The 23,503-nt window shown below is 44.2% G+C and overlaps 1 protein-coding gene across 9 annotated transcripts in view; it reads left to right on the forward strand.

The window, feature by feature from the left end:
• Positions 1–2,290: 2,290 nt before the first annotated feature.
• PHLDB2 (pleckstrin homology like domain family B member 2) overlaps positions 2,291–23,503 on the forward strand; it is a 65,049-nt gene continuing 43,836 nt past the window's right edge. For 5 of the 9 annotated variants that reach the window (XM_083854353.1, XM_083854357.1, XM_083854360.1 and 2 more), the window contains exons 1-3: positions 2,291–2,356; positions 11,285–11,394; positions 14,657–16,005. In XM_083854353.1, the coding sequence (XP_083710479.1) occupies positions 11,346–11,394; positions 14,657–16,005 (1,398 nt within the window). In that variant the 5' untranslated portion in view covers positions 2,291–2,356; positions 11,285–11,345. Of the gene's footprint in view, positions 2,357–2,663; positions 3,094–11,284; positions 11,395–12,015; positions 12,100–14,656; positions 16,006–23,503 lie in introns of those variants that run through there. The other 4 variants (XM_083854361.1, XM_083854355.1, XM_083854354.1 and 1 more) reach the window with 4 other exon arrangements.

Raw genomic sequence — 23,503 nt, forward strand, 5'->3', positions numbered from 1 at the left:
ACCATTTTCAATGCTCCTGATTAAAGCATGCTTTTTGTAAACATTCCAACATTTGATTTCTACTTATATGAATTACCATGGAAACCAAACTTTTATTGGGCATGCTTGCATACTGAAGGGTGGAGAATTCTAAAAACCTCTGTGATATGCAGTACAGTTGATGTTGAAGTGCAATTGCCATGAGAACTGTTAATGCTGCTACATGGACTGTTGAACCCATCTATGTAGCTTTGTAGCTGCTGTGCATATTTCCATATACTTTTTCCTGACTTCTTTTTTTTAATAGTAGCATTGCTTCTTTTGCTCCAACTAGAGTTTTCAGTTCTTTCGTTTATGGAGGGTCACTTGTTTCCTAATTTTTAAGTGTTTCCTACTCATAAAATGTAAGACAGGGTTTTTTTGTTGTTGCTTTATATTGCCAGACTCTTGCCTGTTAAAATGTTACAGCTTACTGAGTTATTTTAGAGCCTCAGCTACAGCTGGTTTTAAGAATTTATTATTATTTTAGAAATTAGTCTTATTCTGTATTTTTATTTCTTTTGCTGAAAACAAACAGGTGACACTGATTTAGACCAAGTTTTTTCCCAGCATACAGGTACCAGGGGAAGCATATGGTCTGCCTTACCCAGCTTTGCTGCCTCCCACCTACTGGGTAGGAGCTAAGAGAAGGAACATTTCAGCTGACATATCTCAAGTCCTTCAGAGCAACAATTTGACCGCAAGAGCAAAGTCGCAGCTTTCTGTACTCCAAGGCTTCACGTTCCCTGGGGAGATTTTTGCAGACTATTACTTACAGTTTTTTCCCCACTTAAAAGGAAAAGGAAGATCATGTGAGGTAAAGGGAAAGCTGGCTGATTTTGGTTCTGGCTGTGGCAGAATTAAAAGCAATTTTCAGTTCTCCCAACCGTGAGCATGTCCTTAACTCTGCATTTATTACACACTATGCCTTTATTTTTTAAGTGTGTGTGATTCTCTTTGCTTGCTCAGAGAACAAAACAGGTTCAATGCTAGTGGGAAATGAAACATTGGAATGCTTGTGGAGACATCACAGGAGGGACCATCTAGGTTCTGGCCTTTTAGAGTAATTAGTCTCCAGGCTTGTCTTTTTATAGTAAACTAGAGCAGACACCAGGACAGCCAAGGGCGCTTTGATATTCTCTGGTATTGTGGGTGTCACCACACAGATTCCAGGTATTAATGAGTTATTACAAAGTTTACATTGTAATAAAGTTAATAAAGGTTTTAGCCGAGTGAACTATCCCTTGGAATAGGTGATGCAGGAGGTGTTATCACAGCAAACCCCTTTGCCCCCGGCACAGGGAACACTCTGACCCGCCCCATCCCCTGCACAGCAGGTGAGCGCTGCTGCTCCCCAATTTCCTCCCTGGGAAACAAATAAGGAAAGGCAGAGTGAGGAGGCCACCCAGCAGGAAACAAGACCGCTGTGCAGGACACTCTGGCTCGCTGCCCCGAGTTCCCCAGGCTGGCTGGCATCTCCCAGCGCCGGCTTTCCTTACCCAGCCCGACACTGCCCGGGAAGCGGGGCTGGGTACACACCCCGGGCTGCCCAGTGATCCCGGGAGAGGGATGAGCCCTCCTCGGAGGATCTGTCCCCTTCTTTTCCCCCTTGTAACAGCTCCAGCCCAGCCCGGGTCTCGCTGCCTCTGTCACTGAGCAGCCTGAAAACCCCTCCAGCTTTTCCCGGGCTGGCACCTCCCAACGGGACGGGACGGGACGGGCCGCTCTGGCAAAGCCGCTGCGCCGAGCTGGGGCTGGGTTTAGGGTCGCTTTGGTGTGAAAACCCCTCCGGCAAGGGCTCGCCAGCCCAACCAGGGAACGGAGGCGACCCGGCTCCGCTCCGGGATGGGGATGGCGGGGGCAGCCCCCTCTGGATACGGAGGAGGAGGAGGAGACGGAGGGCGGGCGCAGGTAAAGCGCGCCCCAGCCCCGGGCACGGAAAACGGGCCCCGCGCCCTGCCAGCGCCGCCCTGTTTGCTCAGCTAATCTCGCGGGCAGGAAATTGCCCGGCGACTCATGTTTATGGATGGCGGAGAGCTCCGCTGCCGCCCCTCGGGGGATATCCCTGCGCCCCTTTCCCCTGTGCTCGCCCGTCCGCCCTGCTCCGTCCCTTCCCTTCCCCCCCCATTCCCGCTGCCCTTTGCCCGCCCCGCTCCCGCGCCCCCCGCCTGCGGGGAGCGAACCATTCGGCCCGCGGGGGTGCCCCGGCCCCGCCGGGGGGCGGGCGCTGCGGCGGGGGGCGGCTCCCGGGGGCGGCGGCGCTCCTGCGGCCGGGCGGGCACCAGCACCGGGATCGGGATCGGGATGCGCGGGGAGCGGCGGCGGGAGGCGGCGGTGGGTGAGTGAGGGAGTGAGTGAGTGCGGGGGAAGCGCCGTCCCGGGGGCGGGTGAAGCCCCCCCGGGCCGCGGGGATGGGGAGAGGGTCCCTCTCGGGCTGGGCTGACGCCGGCTGGGCTGCTGGCCACCGCTCCCGGTTTTTGGGCTACTTTTAAGGGAGTTTGTGCCATCATCACCACCACCCCATCCGCTCCCCCGCCTGCGGTCCCTTGGCACGGCTGAGGGGGGCGGTGGGGTCCCCCCTTTGCCCCGCAGCTCCCGGGGCTCCCTCCCTATCCCTGTCCCTTTCCCTTTCCTCGCCAGACGCTTCTCCCTCTTTGTCCGGGTGCTCCCCCGGTTGTGCCGCGTCCCCGCTGGCGAACAAAGCCGGGAACATCCGTCCAGGGGAGCGAGGGAGGAACGGCGGGGTTTGGCTTCGCTTGGTTTTGGTTTTCCATCGTAAATAATCTACCTGGCGGAGGGGGAAGACGTGGGACAAGGCTCTTTGTCCGCGATCCTTTGTTCGGCTGGTGGCTCATTAAAGGCTCCTGCGGCTGTGCGAGGGCTGCCGTGCCCGGCGGGGATGGAGAGAGGGATGGATGGAGGGATGGATGGAGGGATGGATGGATGGATGGATGGATGGATGGATGGATGGATGGATGGATGGATGCCGGCTGTCCGTCTCCCCTGACAGATGCCGAGCTCTGAGTCCCCTGTGTATCCCTGTCAGCAGCCGGGTGGGATCCGGCGCCGCCCGGGGTGAGTTCAGCTTGGGGATCAGAGCTTTTCCCGGGAAGATTCCCGCTGCCCACCAGCCAAGGGCTGGAAACTGCGCTCCTCGCTCCTTCTCCTGCTGCCCCAGAGCTGCCTGAGGAATTTACCCATAGAAGTGTAAATAGACTCTCTGCGCTTGCATAAAGACACCAGAGATGGGCTTTCTGCTCCTGCGCTCGCCTGATCCCACACACATGGCTTTTGTCACCAGGTCCTTTTCCCCCAAATGCTCCTCCTGTCAACCTGTCATCCTTGTCTCTGTGCCTTGACTCTGCATCCTCTGTGCCCCAGTCCTCTGTGTCTGCATCCCCAGGGCATCTGGGTGATCATGCTGCCAGTCAGAACATGGTGAATATTTCATTTCTGTGCCATATCTTCCCTCTTTTTTGGATGATCAGCCTTTTTTTGCAAATTTTCCTCCTTAGTGAACTTTTTAGTTTTTGCAGTCTCTACAGTCTCACGGATAATGTCCTCAAAAATAAGTTATTAACGTGGGAAAGGATCAGAGATGGGCAAGTAAGGCATGGCAGAATGGAATTGCAGAGGGTGAGGATGGGCTTGTTTTCCTACAGCAGAAGGAAGCAGTGTAGGAAATAAGGAGATTAAGTGATCAGAAGATGGGAGGGTGCCTACCTTTGCTGTCATGGGGAGGGGGAGTCTGAACCAAAAGGGTTACAGAAAAAGAGAGACCTTTAGGGCTGTCAACTTGTAGCATCCCACCATTTATATGTAGCTCATTTTACACAATCCCTTTTCTACACAAGCAATTTATTCTGCTTCCATTTTGACAAATGCTAAATCGACTCATTAGGGTGTCTCTTTTTACTGAGGAAATGGAAATCTTTGCTATCAGCCAGGGCAGGAAGAGTGGTCATTTTTCCCATTTTTTACTGTCCATGCTTATCAGATACAATTATCAGCCATATCCTTGGAAGTAGTCAAAGGCATCTGTTGATTACTGCTGAGAAAAAACAAAACCCATCATGAAAAATTTGAAGTATTTTGCTTTTATATAGGAAGTGGAGATTGGGTGAGCTAAAGGTTGTTGTTCCATCTTGAGGCTGGAGTTGGATAAGAAAGACTGAAGATGTTCAGATAGGAAGATGTTTTTTGTCTTTTCCACCTGAAGATCCAGAGAAAAGCTGAAATAAAGTAGGTGTGGGCAAGTGCTGGTGATTGTTAATGAAGAGATTAATGAATGCTGTGTTCAGTGCACATATAAGTGTATTATTTCCATTTTAATTTGTTAAAATGAATGGTTAATTCTGGTGTGTAGTAACTCCCAGCAGGGCAAACAGTGTTTCCCACTGAATTAAATGAGCAGCTGTAAATGGTGTTCTGGGTGTTTTGAGCAGGTGCTCTTCATTTAGGATTTGCTTTAGACTGATGGAACACATCCAAGATGCCACAGAAATCCAAGGGGAGTTTTCCTCTGTAGAAAGAAGGTCCTTCAGAGACTACAGTAGAGTGAACTGTGGAAATGTGACCAAGTTTTGGGTTTTTTTCTTACTCAGGTCTCGTGCGGGTGGAGTCAGTTTTTAAGTGAACCACTTCATTGAACATCCTTTATTATAGCAAAGGGTGTAACTGCAGGTGTAGCAGCAGCTCTGTCCCTCACCCAAGGGAACACAGCAGCCCTAGGACCTGCTGGTGACAAATGCCAACCCACGCTGGCACAGGCACAGCGGTGGCTCGGTGGCACAGCAGCCACAGTGGGTGCCACTGGAGCTGTCACTGCCCTGGTGTGACAAGAAACATTTAGTCTGGGGGCATTCTTGTTGCCCCGAGAGTGCTGGGAAATGAGGAAGCGTTAAAGAGCTGGAGGGGATGTTTGGAAATATGGGGCAGGCAGCCCAGGAAGGAGAGAAATTGAGGAGAAATGGGCGAGCGAAGCAGGAGAGACAGAAGCTGTCAGAATAAGTGGGCACTGGAGAGAACTGATTAGCAGAAGGAAGTGACAGGCACAAAGTGGCAGTGAAAGAAATCAGCGCAGAGGAAACAGATCGTGGGCAAAGGTTGCCTGGGAGTGGGAAAACGCAATAGATGGGAGGAAAATGGTAAGGACATCCAAGAAAAAAAAGTGTGGATGAAGCTGTTTTGATTAGTTTTTCTACCTGCTTAGATTTTCTGGGCCTTACCTATCTGATCTCATTGAATTTGTCAGGGATGCCCTAGGGGCAAGTTTGTCACTGGTAGGATGGGAACTGAGAAACTTCTCTATTAAAGTCTTTCTGCTCTTGTACAGACAGAATTTCTGTTCCTGTGTGATATGAATTTGGATACATAATTGGTTTGCACTCAGTCCCCTTCCTGAAATTTTAGATGAAGAAAGTCTGTATTTATTTGGCTTCAGGAATGAGAATTATATTGGTCTAGAGTATTTAAGTGTATTTATTTGTACACCAGCTATGTTGTGTGGTTTGGATTTTCTTAGTCTGCACAGTAAGCAGTCACAGCCCACCAGGAGACCTTTCTATTTGCCATCTCTGTGTGAAACTTTCAAGTTTCAGTTTGCAAATCTTTTGAGTGCACTCAACTTTTCAATAGGAAAGGAGTTAATGAAATAGCGTCAGAATGATACGAGGGAGCTTGTCACTACTGTCATGAGATGATACAGTCATTGGGTCAGATAACTGACCCTGGAGCTTAACTACCAGAAAGGTACCAAAATAGAAAAGATGAGTATGACTGGAGTTTGGCTTGTCCTCTGTCAACCCTGTTTTTCTGCATGATGAAAGGAATTCATTGTTTTAACAGAAATCTGTTCTAGTATGTTTCTACCTGTCCAAGGCTTTTGTTCAAGCAGAAAGGAATTAACTCTCCTTCCTCCTTCACCTTATCTCAGTGAACTACTCCAGGTGAAATGATTAGTGTGGCTGCAAGGTTAGGAGGAGGCAGTGATATCTACTAAAGTAATGCTGTTTGAGTAGGTGGCCTAGTATCTTCTCTTACCAAATGCACAGGAATTAGTTTAGATTCATTGGAATCAGTGATTTAATAGTTTCAGTTTCGGGTAAGAGTAGCTGTTATGGCACAAAAGTTATAAAGCTTCAACATTTTCCGCATTATTTTTATTTGTGTCTCATGTGTCAATGGCTTGACCCTCAGTTTGTAATCACCCAACCGCAGTATTTACGTGGTAATGAATGTTTTCGTTTTGATGCACATTTAAAATTGTCAGCTGTCCTGACCTGATTAAAATTTTAGATTATGTCCATCTATTGGAAAGAGCAGTTGATGTGACAATGCCTACAACATCAATCCTTATCAAATAGGAGAGAATCATGTTTTAACAGTAAGACAGAGTAATTAAAAATATCATTTTTAAGTGCAATTTTTGGAGTAGTCAGGTGGCTTATTAGAGTAAAATATGCGTGGTTTACAAGGGGGATAATGTTGCTTAGCATGTTTTCTGTTTATTTTTCCTCCTTCTCCAGTATCCAACGTGATAATTTCTCAGAGGAAGAGGTAAGCCATAAGAGCAACTTCCTCTGCCACTCCCTTTTCCACATCGGAAACCTGCAGGATTGCAAGGGAGTGACTTAGTCAAATGTGATTCACAGATACTTGATTTTTAATTTATTTAGTGTTGCTGAAGGTGCCAAGCTGTGAGTTTTAGGAGCTAAAACACTCTTTGCCTGAGACCTTATGCTCACTTGCATGCAAGGATCTATGTGCTGCAGGATTTATATCTTGGAAAGACAGGGACTGAGCAGATTCCAGGGCTATGCTGGCAAGAAGTCAGGTGTAGTTTGGGATCTAGTGTATTATGTTGTTGGGGGAAGAGGAGGAGGAAATGAAGAAGGATATTTAAGCAAACCTTTAGATCACAGCCTTGCTGAGTTGTCCAGTTTTTGGCAGAGATGACTTTGCTGTCTCTTAAGTATGTGTCCATTCATGGGTACAGAATCTCCACCACATTATCCAGATGCCTTTCTGTGAGTATATTGTTTTAGTGTGACAGTGGGCTTGGGAAAGGGGGATTTCCATGTGTTCTGGAGGTAAACAGTAGATTCCAGTGAGTTTTACTTTGCCATCAGATTGAGCCTATCAAGAGTTTTGTTTGTAAATAAGCAGAGTAAGTCAGGAATAAAACCAGGTTTGATTTAATCAGGAGTGAGTTCATTGTCCTCAGATTATGCAGGACAAAGGTAAATCAGCTCGGTGATGGAACAGTCTGTTTATGCACGTAGGCGTGCTATACTGTGGGAAAATGAAATCTCCAGACACTGAAGCCATCAGCACTCATTTCACCAAATTTTGTTCAGGGTGTGAAAATTCAAGAGACTTTCTTGTTTCCAAAACAGTGTGTGTTTTATTGGACTAGTTGAAACAGTCCCTAATCATCTGAAGATCTTGTTGCAGAACAAATGAGACTCTGATGATGTGCAGACAGTGCCAGTGATGGGCTTTTGTCCTCACCCTCCATCAGTTGGGATTTCATCTGTTTTCCAAGAGTGGCAATCCACTGCTGTAGGAGTTTCTGAAGAGAAATGTCAGAGATAGTAGAGGTGCCAGGAGCTGTAGGGAGCCACTGTTAATGATCAGTGAGAAACTGAAAATGAAAAAACAATGAAGAGCAGAAAAGCCTTAAAAGATAGATGGCCAAGTTTGCGAGTTTTGTTTAAAACTGTTTATTTTCAGTCAGAGAAGTGCCTTGGTGATGCCTGAGGCACTGCAACCCTCTTGATTGGTAACATAAGAGCAAAGTGGGTGCCAGGGCAGGCTCTGCTAAAGCGAGGTGGGTATCAGCCCAGGCAGAAGTAGAGAAGAGGTGAGAAGCTTATGTGCTGGGAAAACTTTGCCATAAATCTGTGGATGAAATGTTGGGAAGTGCTGTGTACACAGGTAGTGCACTTGGGGCTTGGTTGAGCTGCAGCTTTTGGCTCTGACACTAAGATATCCTGGGTTTGGCTGGGGTACAGTTCATTTCTTCCTGGTAGCTGTTGCAGCATTATGTTTTGGATTTAGTGTGAGAATAATGTTGATAACACACTGATGTTTTCAGTTATTGTTGTGCAGTGTTTCTCTTGAGTCAAGGACTGTTCGCCTTCTTAGGCCAGTGAGGGGGCTGGGGGGGCATGGGAAGTTCAGAGGGGACACAGCTGGGACAGCTGGACATCCTGTGGCATCATAATCAGCATACAAAGCTGGGAGAAGAAGGAAAAAGGATCTCGAACATTCAGAGTGATGGAACCCTGCTTTCCTAGGGGTTTAATTCCTTATTTTGCTTTGCTTTGTATATGACTTTTGCTTTATCTGTCAAACTGCCATTAATGAAATACATGTTTTCCCTCTTTTATGATTGTCTCCCCCATCCTGGGTGGGGGTTAGCAAGCAGCTGGGGGGCCTGAGTTGCCAGCTGGGGTTAAACCACTGCACAAGGGAAAGGAGTTCTTACTGTAAAGCCACCCAGTGTTATAGTATCTTAAAATTGGAATCCTTTGTTTGACTCTCTGCTTGAGTTGTGAATCACTGTTTTTTCTGGTCGTTAGTGAAACAAAACTTAATTTGGCCTGGGCACTGTAGAGATGAAACATGATTGGTAATGCTGTATACATTCACTTCAGATGACTTTATAAACCCCAGATGAAATCATTTTGCTTTGTTCCAGACAAGGCAGAGTGTGGCATGTGCTCTGTAACGAGAGTCAGGCTTGCTGCAGGCCCTGCATAACCTCATCTGAAAGAATATGATTTCATGAGAGCAGATATACTGTGGATTTTGAGCTGTTTGTTACATTAGCACATTAATTCATTGATTGTTTCTTGGTTTTGCTCACAATGGAAAGTTTTTTTTAAAGAGTTCTTTTTCTCTTCAAATCCAGTTATTACTGAGTGATGATTTCTCTGATCTCTCATCCTCTAGGAAGGGAGATGTGTAATGAGTTCTCAAACCTGAAATGAAACCATTTAAATATTTAACCTTAAAAAGGGTTATTAGCAAACCCAGGTATTCACCAGATTGAATAAAAGATTGAATTTTTAATTGCATAGAAACCCTGCTCTCCTTAATGTTTGTCACATTGATTAAGTAGTAGCTGTCACCTCACGAGATAAGAAGGATGGGGGTTTTGGTGATCTTAACCATAAATCAGTAATATTAGAGACATGGGAAATGCAATGAATCTTCTTGTCTTTTTAACCAACCCTTTGTTCTGTCGTCTGACTCCAAGTTGTCCATGATTTGTTCTTCTGTTCGATTATATGGTGACAACCTTGTTGCAGACAACTGTGAAATGTTGAGTGTCACTGGTTTTCTGTGTCAAGTTGAACATGGCCTGAAAAGTTAAAATTTTGGTTCTTTTATGGGGACCTCTGGGCACAACGTGCAGTATTTTTAATAGAGACTATACAAGCAATATGCCAAGGCATTAACACAGTGGCAGAATTAACACAGTGGCAGTGTTAACTGGATTTTTGTCTGGGTCCTTCAGTGTTGGGTCTGCAGACAAGTGGGAGAGTTCCTGTCACCTCATGCTGGGCTCAGCTGCCTGGAGCTGCAGCTGATCTGGGGGTCCAGGGGCAGCCCCCAGCTCCATTCCAGCAAAGCTGCGTGCCTGGGATGCTGTGAAGGCTTTGAGTGTGGAGGATCTGAAGTGAGCTGGAAGGAACTAGGGAAAGGGTCTGTCCATGGGTTGGAAGACAAATGAGGTAAAAAGCATGGTAAATTTTTCATGTCAATAAAATAACCTTTTGAAGATGAAAGTTGGGTTGAAAAGCTCTCTGCTGCCCAGGTTCTTTCCTGTCAGCTGCTCTGGAGAACTTCAGTCCTGTTGTGTTGAAGAGCGTGGACATGAGGGTGAGTCCCTCCAGGAGCTGCAGACTCCTGTTCTCTGGCAGAGATTCCAACACTATTCCTTGGAGAATAGTGCCTTTTGCAGGGAGCAGTGGACGGGTTAAAACTTTCCTTAAGACTGAGAAATGACCTCTGCAGAGAAACTATAAGCATTGCAAAGTGAGGCCAGCACAGGGGAGGATTCCTGGGGGAACAGAGTGGAAGGACAGGGACTGGCCCCCCTTGGGAGAGCAGCTTGCAGGGAGAAGGAGAGGCAGAAGCCAGAGGTCAGAGAGAATGAGCCTCCCTCTGCAAGGATCAGCAGCCAGTCCCTTCTCCCAGGGTGTCCTCTCAGGAGAATAACATGTGAAAGCATGGCATGGAAAGTCAGTGCACCACAACAAGACCTGCAACCTTGGGGCTGTGATGACTGCAGTTAATTAAATAGGTGGCTTGTCTCTAGACAGCCCCAGACATCTGTCTCCATTCTTCCCTTGTTTTTCTGGCACATTTCTATTTGCTTGTCCAGAGCTGAGCCCAGAGGACCTACAGATGGTCACCATTAATTTTGTCACTTGATGCAATTTTTAATTTTTTTTCCTCAACCTTTTAAAAAGATATGTGAATAAAAAAATAAATCTTTTAATAGACCAACTCACTAGAGGTCTTCTAGTTGGATTTAGATGTAATTTTAGTTTTTTATTGGCTGGGATTCAATTTTGGCATTTCTTTTAAACCAAGTCTCCCTTGTCGCCATATCAATTTTTAATTTGATCTTAAATAAACTTTTAGAATTCCCTTTGCATTCCAAGTCTGGCTTCTTTGGAAACTCAGAAATCGTTGCATGCCAAAACATTTCATTTGTTTTGGATCACATACCTGGTTTTGCATAGGTTTATTCATGATTGCAGGATGCTGGTGTTGCGTGGGCTGAACTTGGGCTATGGGCTTTCCAAATAAAGTCTTCAGCAGCTAAGTGCAACCTTGTTAGTGATTTCTTAAGGAAGCCTCAGGATTACAGACAAAACTCAGGAGCTGTGACTAGTAACTGCCTGTACAGAGTCAGGATCATAGATAATGGCTTGTTATCAAAACGAATTACATGTACTTCTAAACAGATAAACCAGCTGCAGACAGGTTTGGTACTTTTTTGTTATTGTTGTTGGGTTTTTTTCCCCTTTTTCTTTTTCATTTTTTTTTCTTTTCCCCCACAGTCACCATATTAAACATGGAGTGTCCTTTCCAAATATCTTTTAACATATTTCTCTTTTAGTCAGATCTGGAAATTTTACCACAAGAAAAGCCAATGGTGTTCTATATTATGCACTCGAAAAATGTTCCCAGGACACACTTCTTAACACAATGCCCTTTTTTTTTCTTTCTTTTACTTTATTTGCAGGTCAAAATTACTCTGGTTCACTGAAATAAGTGTCATTTTAACCACACCATAGAAGAGAAATATGATGCCAAACAGAAGTAATCTCTCCTCCTTCCAGAATGTTGGATCAGGTAATCAATTCAAATGAAGTTTGTTTGTAATGCACTGAGATATTTCAGAATTTCTAATTGACTTTGGCCCTTTAATTCTCCTGACACATGGATAAGATCAGTGCTCTGTTCTTATTCCACATCTAACTCCATTTACCAGGCAGAACAAGGCCACAGCTGGATATGCTGCAGACAGCCAACCCTCCCCCATCACTTTAATGCCTGTCTGGAATAGATATCAGTGACCCCCAGCTAAACAACTCGGGAAAGGAAGAAAAGGAATGAGGGAGGGAAAATAAAATAAAAATAATTAAAAAAAGAAGAATTTCCTTCTGTAGCTCCAGGCAGCAAGTACTTTGCTAAACAGAGGACCCTTGTGCTGAGCATGAATGCTGGGTCTGACCTGGATGCAGGATGGGTTCAGGGCACATCATGGGCTCAGTCCCATCCTCAGTCTCTATAGCTGCATGCTAAGACAGCATCAGCCAGGATGTGTAACACATCCTGGCACATTCATCAAGTTTCTACTCAAACATTACCCTAAAAATAAACAAAACAAGCACGATCTGGTTGGTGGGAAGCAGCTATGGTTTATTTAAACATGTGCTGTTGTCCAGTTGGGATTTAACTGTATGATTGCAGGCACTATGGTGCTGGAAGCAAAAACATGGAATAACTGGCATAAGGGACAGTAGGGAAAAGCTGAACTGGAGTGGCTGCATGAAGGTATTGTGACCTTTTTCTTATTGTACTTGCTTGGATTTCGAGTACAATGAACCCTTCACTGCTGTGGTGAACAGGCATGAAAGTTTCCATGAGCTAACTTGTTTTTTGGCAAAAGCATCCAGTCTTTGAAGGATTAAATGTGCCCTACTGCTGTTGCAAGGGAGTAATGAACAATTATTAATGTCCCATTAATATGTCTGCCAAGCTATTTATAGAGGAGCCAGTGAGAATTTTGCAAAAAATATTTGAACTTCGCTGTGTTAGTTAAGGTTTGGACAGTACAATTTTCATATGAAATTAGATTTCAGTTGTAAGAAAGATTTGGAAGAAGGGGGGAGAAAGAGAGACTGAGGTGGAAATTAGGATCAGTTCCACAATGAAAGGTTAAATATAAAATGTATATACATTGTGCTTTACATCTGGGCTCTTAAATAACCTCTACATCTTACTCTTCTTCCTTAACACACCACTAATATGATGACTGCTTGATTTATCCAGATGATTTTGAATTTGGTCACATTTATCCTTTTGTTCATTTGAACTTTATCATTGCTGTTACCAAAATTTATGAAAATAGCTAAAAAATGTCAAGTAAAATATCACAATATAAGAAACTGCAGTTACAGTGCTCAAAGTGGTGATGGTGTAATAGAGAACTCTATGAACTCACTGGTTTAAAGGCAGCTTAGATAGTTGTATGAGCATAATAAGTATATAATAAATATAATATAATATAAATCCCATAATTACAGCCACCGTAAAAATATTAAATTCTGCATAGAAGTAGACTTGAGGTTTAGTTTTGAAGCTGCAAGTTAATGCTTTTTGTCCACTACCAGAGCTTGTATTTAACAACTGCTTAACCAGGTCCACTGTGGTCAAGAAGATGTGTTGTATTTTTACTTTGTTTTTTGTGTTTGTGTCCCCTAATGCTGACTCCTTTTATCTCCTGCCTATTCAATTCCATTAGTAATGATGGTTACCTTTGTTCCAAAACTTCCAGCTTTTTTCCCTAATAATTCAGGAGAGAACCTGTTGTTGCCTGCCTGGGCTGTGCAGAGGGGCAGCAGAGGATTCTGATACCCTGGACAGGGGTGAATTCCCTGGTGTTTTGCCTTATCAGCAAGGAAGGTCGCAGAAACCAGGACCCCTGTGAAGAATGCATTGCCACCTTCCACAAGATCTGAACCTAGTGATTCTCAATGAAACCAAGTCATATGAGCTCTGGTGGCAGGCAGGAATCCCAAACTCTGTCTCTTGGTTCATACAATTGAAGGGATACTTAGAGTAAAATACTGCCTCCAAGGACATTAAGGGCACTTTACACATTAGATTTTTCCACTGAGTGACAAGCTGAAACTCAGTTTCTCATGAGGAAGCTTAAGTCACAGGTGAAATGTGACTGAGCCAAGAGTAGATCCCAGATTTGACCCTTATTTTCAGAAACAGCACTTGCTGGCACTGCAGTAACTGACACTCAGGAGTGCTTTATTAGTTTTAAGTTTAGACTAGCATAGCCCAGGAGCTGCTGTAAATGTTAATGGTGTCATTTCTGCCTCAGCTGAGGTCTAAGTGTAAGCCTGCTGGGGGTCCTGATAATCTCCTGCAGTAACTGGCACGGTCAGGAGCTGAATTCCTTTCTTTGCTTTTGGCAAAGTGGAGCTCAGAACTGTGTGCTAGAGCTTGATATATTGATGTACAACAATATCCACCACAGCAAAGGCTCTCTTCCTGAGTATAAATTAGATTTCTGATAAATCATTAGGATCTGTAACCTTTCCCCAAACAGGATTTTTAATAGTCAGGTGGTTTTGTTGTTTTGACTGAAGTCATGCAACCTAGCACTCTGCTTCCTTAAGGTTATCTTTTAACCAAAGTGCTCTTTGCAGATGTAGTTACAGCTTTGTTTTTTTAGAGCAATGAGCTGAAACATCTTGAAAAATGTGCCTTGGTTTTGTATCTTCCTATTAAGCTTTGCAGGACCATCCACAAAGTAAGCAGAAAGGTGACAAACTCCTACTGAGTTTTAAATTGAGCTCACTAGTGTATTGGGGCTCAGATGCACTAGTTGCACAGATTAAAGGAAGAAGTGATCCAGAGCAGTATCTTATGTCTTTAGCCCTGGGAGACCTGAGCTGGGTCCTTTACTCTCCTGTCTGCATTGCATATTCTCCCCATGCTTCAGTTCCTCAGCTGCAAAACATCAGGACAATGATTCTTCCTTACTTCATGGGTATCTGAAGAGGCTCAGGATTATAAAGGCTGAGACACAGGGTCCTGCAATGGATAGGACAGCAAAGAAAGAGTCTAGCCTCTTTCCAATTGTGTTGCTGATTTTGGTATGGCTTTTTTGCCTCTACCCCTTATTTTTCAGTCTCCCATCTTTTCCAGAAACAGATGGGAAAATTGTGCATCTTCTCCTTTGCTTAGTGATCTGAGACACATTCACTACAAGCACAGTAATTATTGCAAAAAGTGTTCATGTTATTTTGCAGGCATGCACATGCAAGAGGCTACATACTTGCTAAATTTTTTTCTTATTTTGTCTTTTTTACAGATTCCAGTAAGATTATGGCAGACTATAGCCACTCACAAAAACAGATGGAATTACAAAATGCTAGTTTGGGAAAGGGTTCTGTGGCAAATTCCCTTGAAAATGGTCTCCAGGATATTATGGAAAACCTCAACACGAAGAAATATTCATCAACTCTTAAATTTAAAACAAATGGGGACTATGCTGGCTCTTATTTAACCCTTTCACAACCTATGCCAATTAAACCTAATCCTTCCACCAGTGTTAAAAATACACACGCTATTAACAAAATTCAAGGAGGCAAGCAGTTTCCCTGTGAAAGCCCTTATCTTCCAGATAAAAGCATCTCTGTAAAGCATTTGGGTTCTATATCAAACATGTCTCCATCTCTCAGCGGGTATAGTTCAGGAAGGACAGATTTTGACATTCATGCCAACAGAGAAAATGAAAAATCCCTTGGGCACATGGATAAGTTTCATTACTCAAAGTACAGTCAGAGAAATAAATCTTATGACAACATCTACTTCCCAGGAATGCTGGAGTCAAAGAAGATCTCAGGCTCTCTTCTGACTATGTGGAGTGGAAGCTCGGGGAACGAGGTGGTGCTTTCACCTGGCAGCAATTCTGGGGCAGCCAGCATGCCTTCTAGCCCAAAGCAAGGCAGGAGAATGAATGCTGAAAACAGTCTGGCCCTTCACATAAAGCCAGTTAAGTACAAGGATGGGGTGATGGAAGCTCTGGGTTCACGGCCCAGGAAATACTCTGGTGGATCTCTGAGTCATATGGGAATGTACAGTCGTTCTCTACCCAGACTTTATAAATCAACAGAAAACCAGCTGGTGCCATTAAGTTTGCCCCCCAGAAGTTCTCTGGGTAATAGTAAAAGGAAAAAACTTGGAGAAAAAGATCTACCTCAGAATGCTTTTGATGCCGATAATTACCTGAATTTTTCTTCTTGCAGCTCAGGGGTTTCACCACATGCAAACTCTGTCTCTGGGAGTAATCCCTATGTCAGTTCAACTCTTAGTGTCCCTGCAAGCCCTCGTATTGCTAAAAAAATGCTTTTAGCGCCTTCTTCCCCATATTTCCCCGATGATTTTGATAGACTTGGACTCTCAGGAACAAGTCCCAGTAGTTCTTTCTCCCCAGTGGATTTTGACAGGTCGTTCTCTGTCCGAAGAAACCTTTCCACCAGCTCTGTGGAACTTGATGACCCAGATCTGGAAAGTTACAGACAGACGCCAAATTCCCTGCAGACGTCCATGCGGGAGCGGAAGAACAGCATTAGCTCCATTTCAGGAAGGGAGGACCTCATGGACTACCACAGGAGGCAGAGAGAGGAGCGACTTCGGGAGCAGGAGATGGAACGGCTGGTAATTCTTTTTCTCTTCCTCTTGGTTATCTGGGATAGTTAGCATTTGCAAAAACACCCATCCCAGGTCTAGCCCTCAGGAAGATACAGCAAAGAATAAGCTGCTCTTAAGTTTTGAAATTCAAATTCAGCCTGCTCCAGATACCTTGTTTGTTGTCACAGTGCATGGAGCTGACACTTTCAAAGCACACTGCTTGGATAGACGGTACCATTCAGCCACCCTGAAGAAATGTGGGAATCCACATTTAAATCCACATGTAAATTGTGTTCAGTTATCCTGCGGGCTGTGTTAAAATGTCTGCGTACATAAAACCCACAGATTACACTGCAGGCATCCTGTGGGACTTTTTATTTTAGATGATGGCTCTGTTTTGTGATAAGTGGGCAAAGAAAAAGAGATTCTGCTATAAACTGCTCAGCCTTTTGTGCTGTAGAGTCAGATATACATTGGTGTGGGCTAAACAGCCATCAGCAGGGTTTTTCTGCTTAGTTTTCATTTTTTCCTTCTGAGCACATTCATTAAAAGAGGCCTCCTTGCTTCTCCCCCTCCCAAGATGGGGAGTAGCAGAGAGGGACAGTATCTCTCTTTGTCTTAATCAGTATAAAGCAGTGCATACTGCCTCAGCTTGGGATTATCTAGATAGTAAAATGTAATTTTTGTATTACTGAAACAGTTTGTGGGTGGGAAAAGTAAAAAGGTCTTCAGAACCCAGAGATGTTTAAAACAGTTTTGTACTGAAACTGTCTCTGGAAGAACACATAACAGTTCTTCCAAAGGGTTTTCAAAGTGGCTTTGGGAATCTCTGACCCTATTAATATGTATTCATATTTTATCATCCACATAGAAACAGAGATCATTAGATGGGCCAGTTGGTGTTTCTGAGTTTTAAATTTGAGACATTAACTTTACATTTGTGTACCTTAATTCACATCTTATGAATTTGAGCAAAATAGCAATAGGATACTCTTAAACCTGTCTAGTTTGCATACAGACAACAAGCCTGCAGGAAAATTCACTTTTTGGGCAGGCTGGGGGTGAAAAACCATGGGGAGGATCAATGCAGGGGTAGTGGGAATGTGGGAGAAGGAGATGCCTGTCAATGACCTCTAGCAATGGCCTGGTGCCTGCGCAGGGCCACAGTTCCCATCTTGAACCATACAGGTTCAAGCAGGTTCAGGCTAAAGAACTGTAACCCCGTGAGATGTTTTCCCCCTCCCCATCTCACCTATGTCCTTGATGCAAGGTCATGAGGAGCCTGTTATGCTGACAGGAGTCTGTCTTTTCCTCCACTCCACTGATCACTGTCGTTTATAAGATACACACTGTTATTTGCTAGATGTGAAGAAGCTAGTCTTTGCCTGCTCAAAGGCTGTCGAGGCTCAGGTGTGAGAGGGGCAGGCACTGCCCCCTCCCAACTCCATGAGTTTCAGGGCAAGCCACCCCTGTCCTGCTTTGCTCCCCAAAACCTCTGCTGGCTCCCCTTGAAGATGCAGCTTCTCAGGAGCAGGAACTGGGCATCCCAGGGCAAGAAGGAGGGAGTGAAATGGCTGGGTGCCTTAGGACAAAGGTTTTGAGAAACATCAGAAGAAATGTTTCTCTCTCTTCTTGCTGCCTTTTTCCTGCAATTCCTTTTCTCCTTTCAGTAATCTTCTCCTAGTCCTGGTGTGTTGTGTGCACAGTGGAGATTGCTTCTCTGCTTCTTATCAGAAGGTTTTGCAGGCAGTCGTGCTGTAAAACCTGAGATAATCAGTCATAAAAGCAACGTATTTGTATTTCAAAGAGAGCAGCCTTCTTTTTGTTGTTGTTGTTTTAATTATTATTTTTAGTGATATAATTTGTATTATTTGTTATTGGGTTGTTTCAGTATTCAGAGATGCTGATAATCATTTTGGTCTTATGTTTGGATGAAATGGCTACATTCCTGCTCCTCAATATTTCCTCTTGCTCAACAATATTTCCTTCAAGTCCCAATTCTTCAAAGAGAGAATTTGCTTATTTGAATTTGTTTTTTCAAAGCTTTTGAAGACAAGATGATGTGTTGTGTGTTCCATATAGTTTGAACATGGTGGATTTTCCTCCTGCTTGAGCTCGTCTTATCCTCAAGATACTGCTCCATACCAGCTCCAGTCTTCATTTGCTAGAGCTGTCTGGTAGAGGAGTGAAATATCAGGACAGTGCCCCCTTCCAATGGTTTTGGAGTCTGAAAAATGCCATAAGCAGGTTTCTAAACCTCTGAGAAGTAGGAAGATATATATTAATAAATCCACACATTTGTTCTTTGTGTATTAGAGCCTGTCCTGTTCTGGTGTTATTTTGTACTTTTGTGTGGATCCCTGTCCAAATGATAGTCAAGGATCTGTCCAAACAGGGTCTTGATATATCCATCCAGAGCTTTCAGAGAAGGTTTGCCCTTGTGTACTGACATGGGCAAAGAATCCGTGTCTACTCAGGTCTCTCTTTTTTATGGGGTTGGGGAAGGTGTGAATAAAACCCCCAACTAAAGAAGCGCTCATGGATAGCAAAACTGTGTGCTCTGAGCTTTCAGTACTCTGTAAAAGCGCAGGCTGAGTAGCTGGCGGGTAAATGGTGGGGGAAATGTAGTCTCTCTGTGCACAAGTGTCAGGATTTTCCATACTGGGTTTTTGAAGCACAGTAGGGAGAAGAACAGTGTAGGAATACTCAAATAAGTCCATCAGAAAAATAGCACCCTTTTTTAGAGGACTAGACTGCTCTGTGGCCCAGATAAGATGTGGATAATGTCTTTCTTTGCACCAGCACTGCCCCTGTAGCTATTCTGCTGGCACAGAGTGGCTTGAAAGTGTTCTATTCAATAGCTGATATTCACTTCCGGACTTTTGGTAGTAAAATCCATGCACTCATTGCAATCTGACCTAGTATCTGCCCTTGAACCCTTCTGTTTACTTACACTTGTTTACTTTTTCTTTTCCATATAAATTATTCTGTGAGATTTACTTGTGTTTAGTTTGCTTTTAAGTGTCAGAGGCTACTCTGGAAGTTTTAGAGCTGCTGCTGCAGCCTGTGTATGAAAACAAATTATCTGCTGTCATTTCCCAAAAAGAGAACCAGAGATTTAAAAAAAAAAGTACAAATAGTAAAAATATGGAGGTTGGGTTTTTTCTTTAATTATTTGAAAGTCCAAATTTTCATTTGTTCCTGTGCACCAAATACAAAAGACATAAATGTATTTGTGTAGGATTTGGTGGTTTTCCATATCTATTTCTTTAGATCCGTTGCCGGTGGTTGGGTTCACATAAATTAGCTGAAGACTGATGCCACTTCTGCTTTGCCAGTCTGTTCCTTTGTGGCTTGAAGAGCAGGGGGAGCTGGCATTCTCCTTCCTGCCATCCCTGTGGCGCTGGGGGCTGCTGAGCAGGGGTGGGACAGCCCAGGCTGCTCCTGGCACAGACAGCAGGTCACGACCTGCTGCTGCTTCCTCTGCAGCCCAGCTGACCGGACATGGCATCCTGGCACGGGGATCTTTATTCCAGCTGGACACCAGTAGAAGTTGGAGCAGCTATTGCTGACACTAGCCCAGGAGCCTTATAAACAAGGGAGAAAGTTAATGCTGTGATCTAATTATGTTCAGCGTGATTCAGTTAGCTTTTATTTATTTATTTATTTATTTATTTTAATTATTATTTGAAGATGAAATCTCACTCTTTTTTTTTTTTTTCTTTCATGTCTGAGATGAAAGCCCAATTGAGGTAGCTGCTGGAACTAAAAGGGGCTCTTTTTCTTCAGCTGATGGGGTGGTTGGGAGTGGAACTGCACAGGCAACATTAGTTGGGTAGATATTAAGGGTCATCTGTTTTCTTTGATAGCTGCTTGTTTAAATAGCACTGAAGTTTTCAGTGCTGGTTTTTAGGCAGTACAGTGTATTTCCTCTAGATGGTGGTAGGTACCCAAAAATTAGATGTGCAATAGGTTCGGGATGCCTTCCATTGCCCAGCTGTCTGTAGGGATCTATAAACATACATAGACATTGTTAATTAAGTTTTACTAGATCCCTAGATCCGGGATTTGTACTGGGAAAGGTTTCAATTTATCAATGCCTGAATGAGCAGTATTAAAATTCAAGGGGCTTATTCCATAGTCCAGTTTATCACAGTCAGAAGAGCACTGAATTTCATTAGTTTATTCAGAAGTAGGGAATAATACAGAATATCCCTGTGCCTGGCTTGCACTGATGCCTTGCAATTTAGTAAGATGTGCTTATGCAAAGGGAAAATTAAATGAAACTGTTTTGGAGTTTTTAAGATAGTACTGCTTTAAAATCATGGTTAATAGAGCTATTGTAAATCTTCATACAGTTTGTGGAAATCCTCTTATACATGTTTTATAAATTTATATTGGCACTGTGTCTTTCTGTAGATCCTTTAAGCATAAAGTACCCAAGCTGTATGTAAAACTCTAAGTGATTAGCTCTTAAAGGAGCCCCAACCAAGTAGACAAAGACTAGCTTCAAGGTAATTTTTCCCATCACTAGTATTTGACAGTCTCTACAGCATTACAGAATAGCTTTTAGTTTTGTAATTGAAAGTGCTGTATAATAGGATAAAACCCCCTGCAGAATAGAACGAATATTGATGACTCCGTAACTTTCTTGGAATATTCAGTTTCAATTGTGTTGTAAAACATTTCTGTGGGGTCTTTAATAAGCCAAAATCTGGATTACATATACTTAGTTTTTGCAGCTATATATATTATGCAAATTAACACCACGGTCCAGGAAGAAATCAATTACAGGAGACCTGTTCTCATTTACAGAACTTAAGTACTTCTCTGGAACTCTGGTGTTCAGGCTCCTGCCCTCGGTGTGGTTTGAAAAGGAGCATCTGCATAGGTGCTATGGGGACAAAAGGGCTGAACAAGGCTGTTATTTTGGCAGCCAGTGGCATTCTCTCAGGAGCAGAGAGCTAACTCTCAGAAAGCCATCTGCTCAGCTCCTCCCTGCAGGCTGTCTCTACTCTGTGCCACTGCTCTCTCCTGCTTTTACCTGTCTGTTTCTCCTGTGCCTGCTCTGGGAAGGGAAGGAGGAGGCACACAAGCTCCTCTGCTGTGACCTGGGTCTCTGCATGCTGCTTCTCCGTGCAGGTGTCTGCTGCCAGAGCTGCCTCTGAGAGAGGGGCATGAAGTACAGGGGCTGCTTCTGAAAGCTGTGCTGATGGTGGTAACTTTGGAGCTGAAGCACTAACTACAGCAAGACAAGGACTGGCAATGAGAAAACAAACTAGTCTGGAATGAGAAACTGGAGCAAACTGGAGGGAAGAGAAAGAACACTTGGCGAACTGTTCTCAGTCCCAGTTCAAGTTTATCATTGAAATAAGCTCTTTAGAGATGTAGGAAAGAAAGGAGAAAGCTTTCTCCAGCCTCTCGTCCATGAGGTAGTGAATGTACTTGTGAGAAAGAAAGTTTGGGGGTTTTCTGCAGCTCTCTTCCCCAGTCTCTCTGCCTCTTTCCCAACCATCCTCTTTGACTAACTCCTGTTCCCAGCTTTTGCTGAGAAGGTGGTGTTTTGTCTGTCTGAGCAGCAGTAGGAAACCACTGTTCTTTGGCAGCTGAAAAGTGCAACAGCTTCTTCAGGCAAAGAGAACCTGGCTGCATGGACTAGCCAGGTTAGTCTTTGTCACAAGGGATAGATTGCATATGTATTTTTAATGAAATTTGAGGTTATCCAGTTCCTAATGGCGCTTACCTGAAAAGCTTCCTGTTTTGCCACAGCTGATTAACCAAGGCTTCCCTTGATACCCTGATATAGCAGCACTTCTACACATTTGTAAAATTCATAAATGTGATATGTAGCAGAGGAACAGATTAAGGAATCATGGCATGGTTGCTGTTAAAAAAGTGGGATATTTATCTCTGCTATTTTGGGATTTTTTTTTATAGTGTACCAGGGATGTCTCTTAATGTCATTGATAATCAATAGCAGGGAGGGTTATTATCTCCTTATCCCACCCTTGTCCTTCACTTAAATCTGCAGCCAACCGTAGGTGATGTGCGGCTTTCTCAAAGCCAGGAGTAGTGAAGCTGCTCAGGCAGCAGCTGCACAAGACCTGTTATCCCTTCTTGTAGTGGGGAAGAGAATTACAGAAAATACACAGAATGTGTGAATCTGTTAGAAAGGACATTTTATGGGGAAACACACTGACCAGTTTACAAGGCTTGACTCAACATCCACCCCTCCCACCAGAGTCAATTTTAAATCCATTTCCTGCTTTTCACATACCTTTTTTTTTACTTTTTCCTCTGCTGTGTTCAGTGTCACAAATAACTTGGGTGGTATCTCTTGCACAATTATTGACTGGATTTTCCATGTGCTACTTGTTCTGTGTTCTTCATTGCGAGGGTGCTTTCCTAGCTTCCTTCTTCACTGAGAAATTCATTCTGGAAACAGTTACATGCAGGTGTGCTGGAGCTGGAATGAGCTGGCTGAGATGAAATGATGAGAATAGAGTGTATAAAATAACCACAGAGCTTCCTGTCCATAAGCCTCTCAGCACATGTCAAAATAGAAGTGAGAAATATCAGTATTTCTGTAATGTGTCTGAAAGCTCATCAGGAATTTTTTGAAGACTGATTTTCCTGCAATTTTTAAGCTTTTTCTGAGCAACTGAGACTTAACAGGGGAAAGAAAGAATCCCTTTTTTCCCCTGACTGCTCAGCAAAGGGCCGGTTTGCAGCCAGAGCCCCTCACCTGAGCATTTAGGCTGGAATGAGCACTGGCCCTGCTTTGAAATTCGCTTCCTATTATTGCCCAAGGGATGGAAGCTTGGCTGTGGGGAAACCTGATACAGCCTGTTGTTGCAGGAGGGATGGGACCTCGTGTCCTGATGTCCATGTTTCCCTTCTCTAACCATTACGACAGGCCTGATGCTGTCACAGCAGGGAGAGCTGCATAATTACCGGCTGTCCCAGCCAGCGCTTGCACAGGGCTTCAGGAATTGGGTTGCCTGGCCAAAACACTTAGTAAGAGGGAGGACAGCAGCTTTGAAGAGTTATAATTATGTCGACCATTTGGGGTTGAAGGATGTTTGAGGATCTGCTGGACCTATTTAATGGAAAATAGAAGTTTGCAGTTGCTGCCCCGGGCTCCGTTATTTCATCGGCTCATCCCGTTACAGGAGGATTCCGAGGAAAGCTGCAGTGGGAACCTGGGAATAAGCCACCCAAAGGCAAAATTGCTCTCTCACAGCGCTCTCTTGTTTGGGTAGTGCTTGGAAAGGGGTGGTGGGTTCAGACAGGTTCTCCAGCTCAGAGCTCTCAAGTGCGGGTGATGTGCACATGTGGTGCGTACAGCCAGGTAATCTCTCAGTAACTGTATAAAACTGGGGGTGTGTGTAACCTGTGTTAAATTTCCATACAGTGCAGTGGCTTGCTGCAGGGAAAGCTGGGGCACTGCACTGCCTGCCCTGTTCTGCTTGATCCTTATCACTTGCTGTTGGGCATAGGAAGTGTTGGGGCTGGCAGAAGTAGC

This window comes from Zosterops lateralis (genome assembly GCF_965231275.1).
Source record: "Zosterops lateralis genome assembly, chromosome: 2".
In the NCBI taxonomy this organism is placed as follows: domain Eukaryota; kingdom Metazoa; phylum Chordata; class Aves; order Passeriformes; family Zosteropidae; genus Zosterops; species Zosterops lateralis.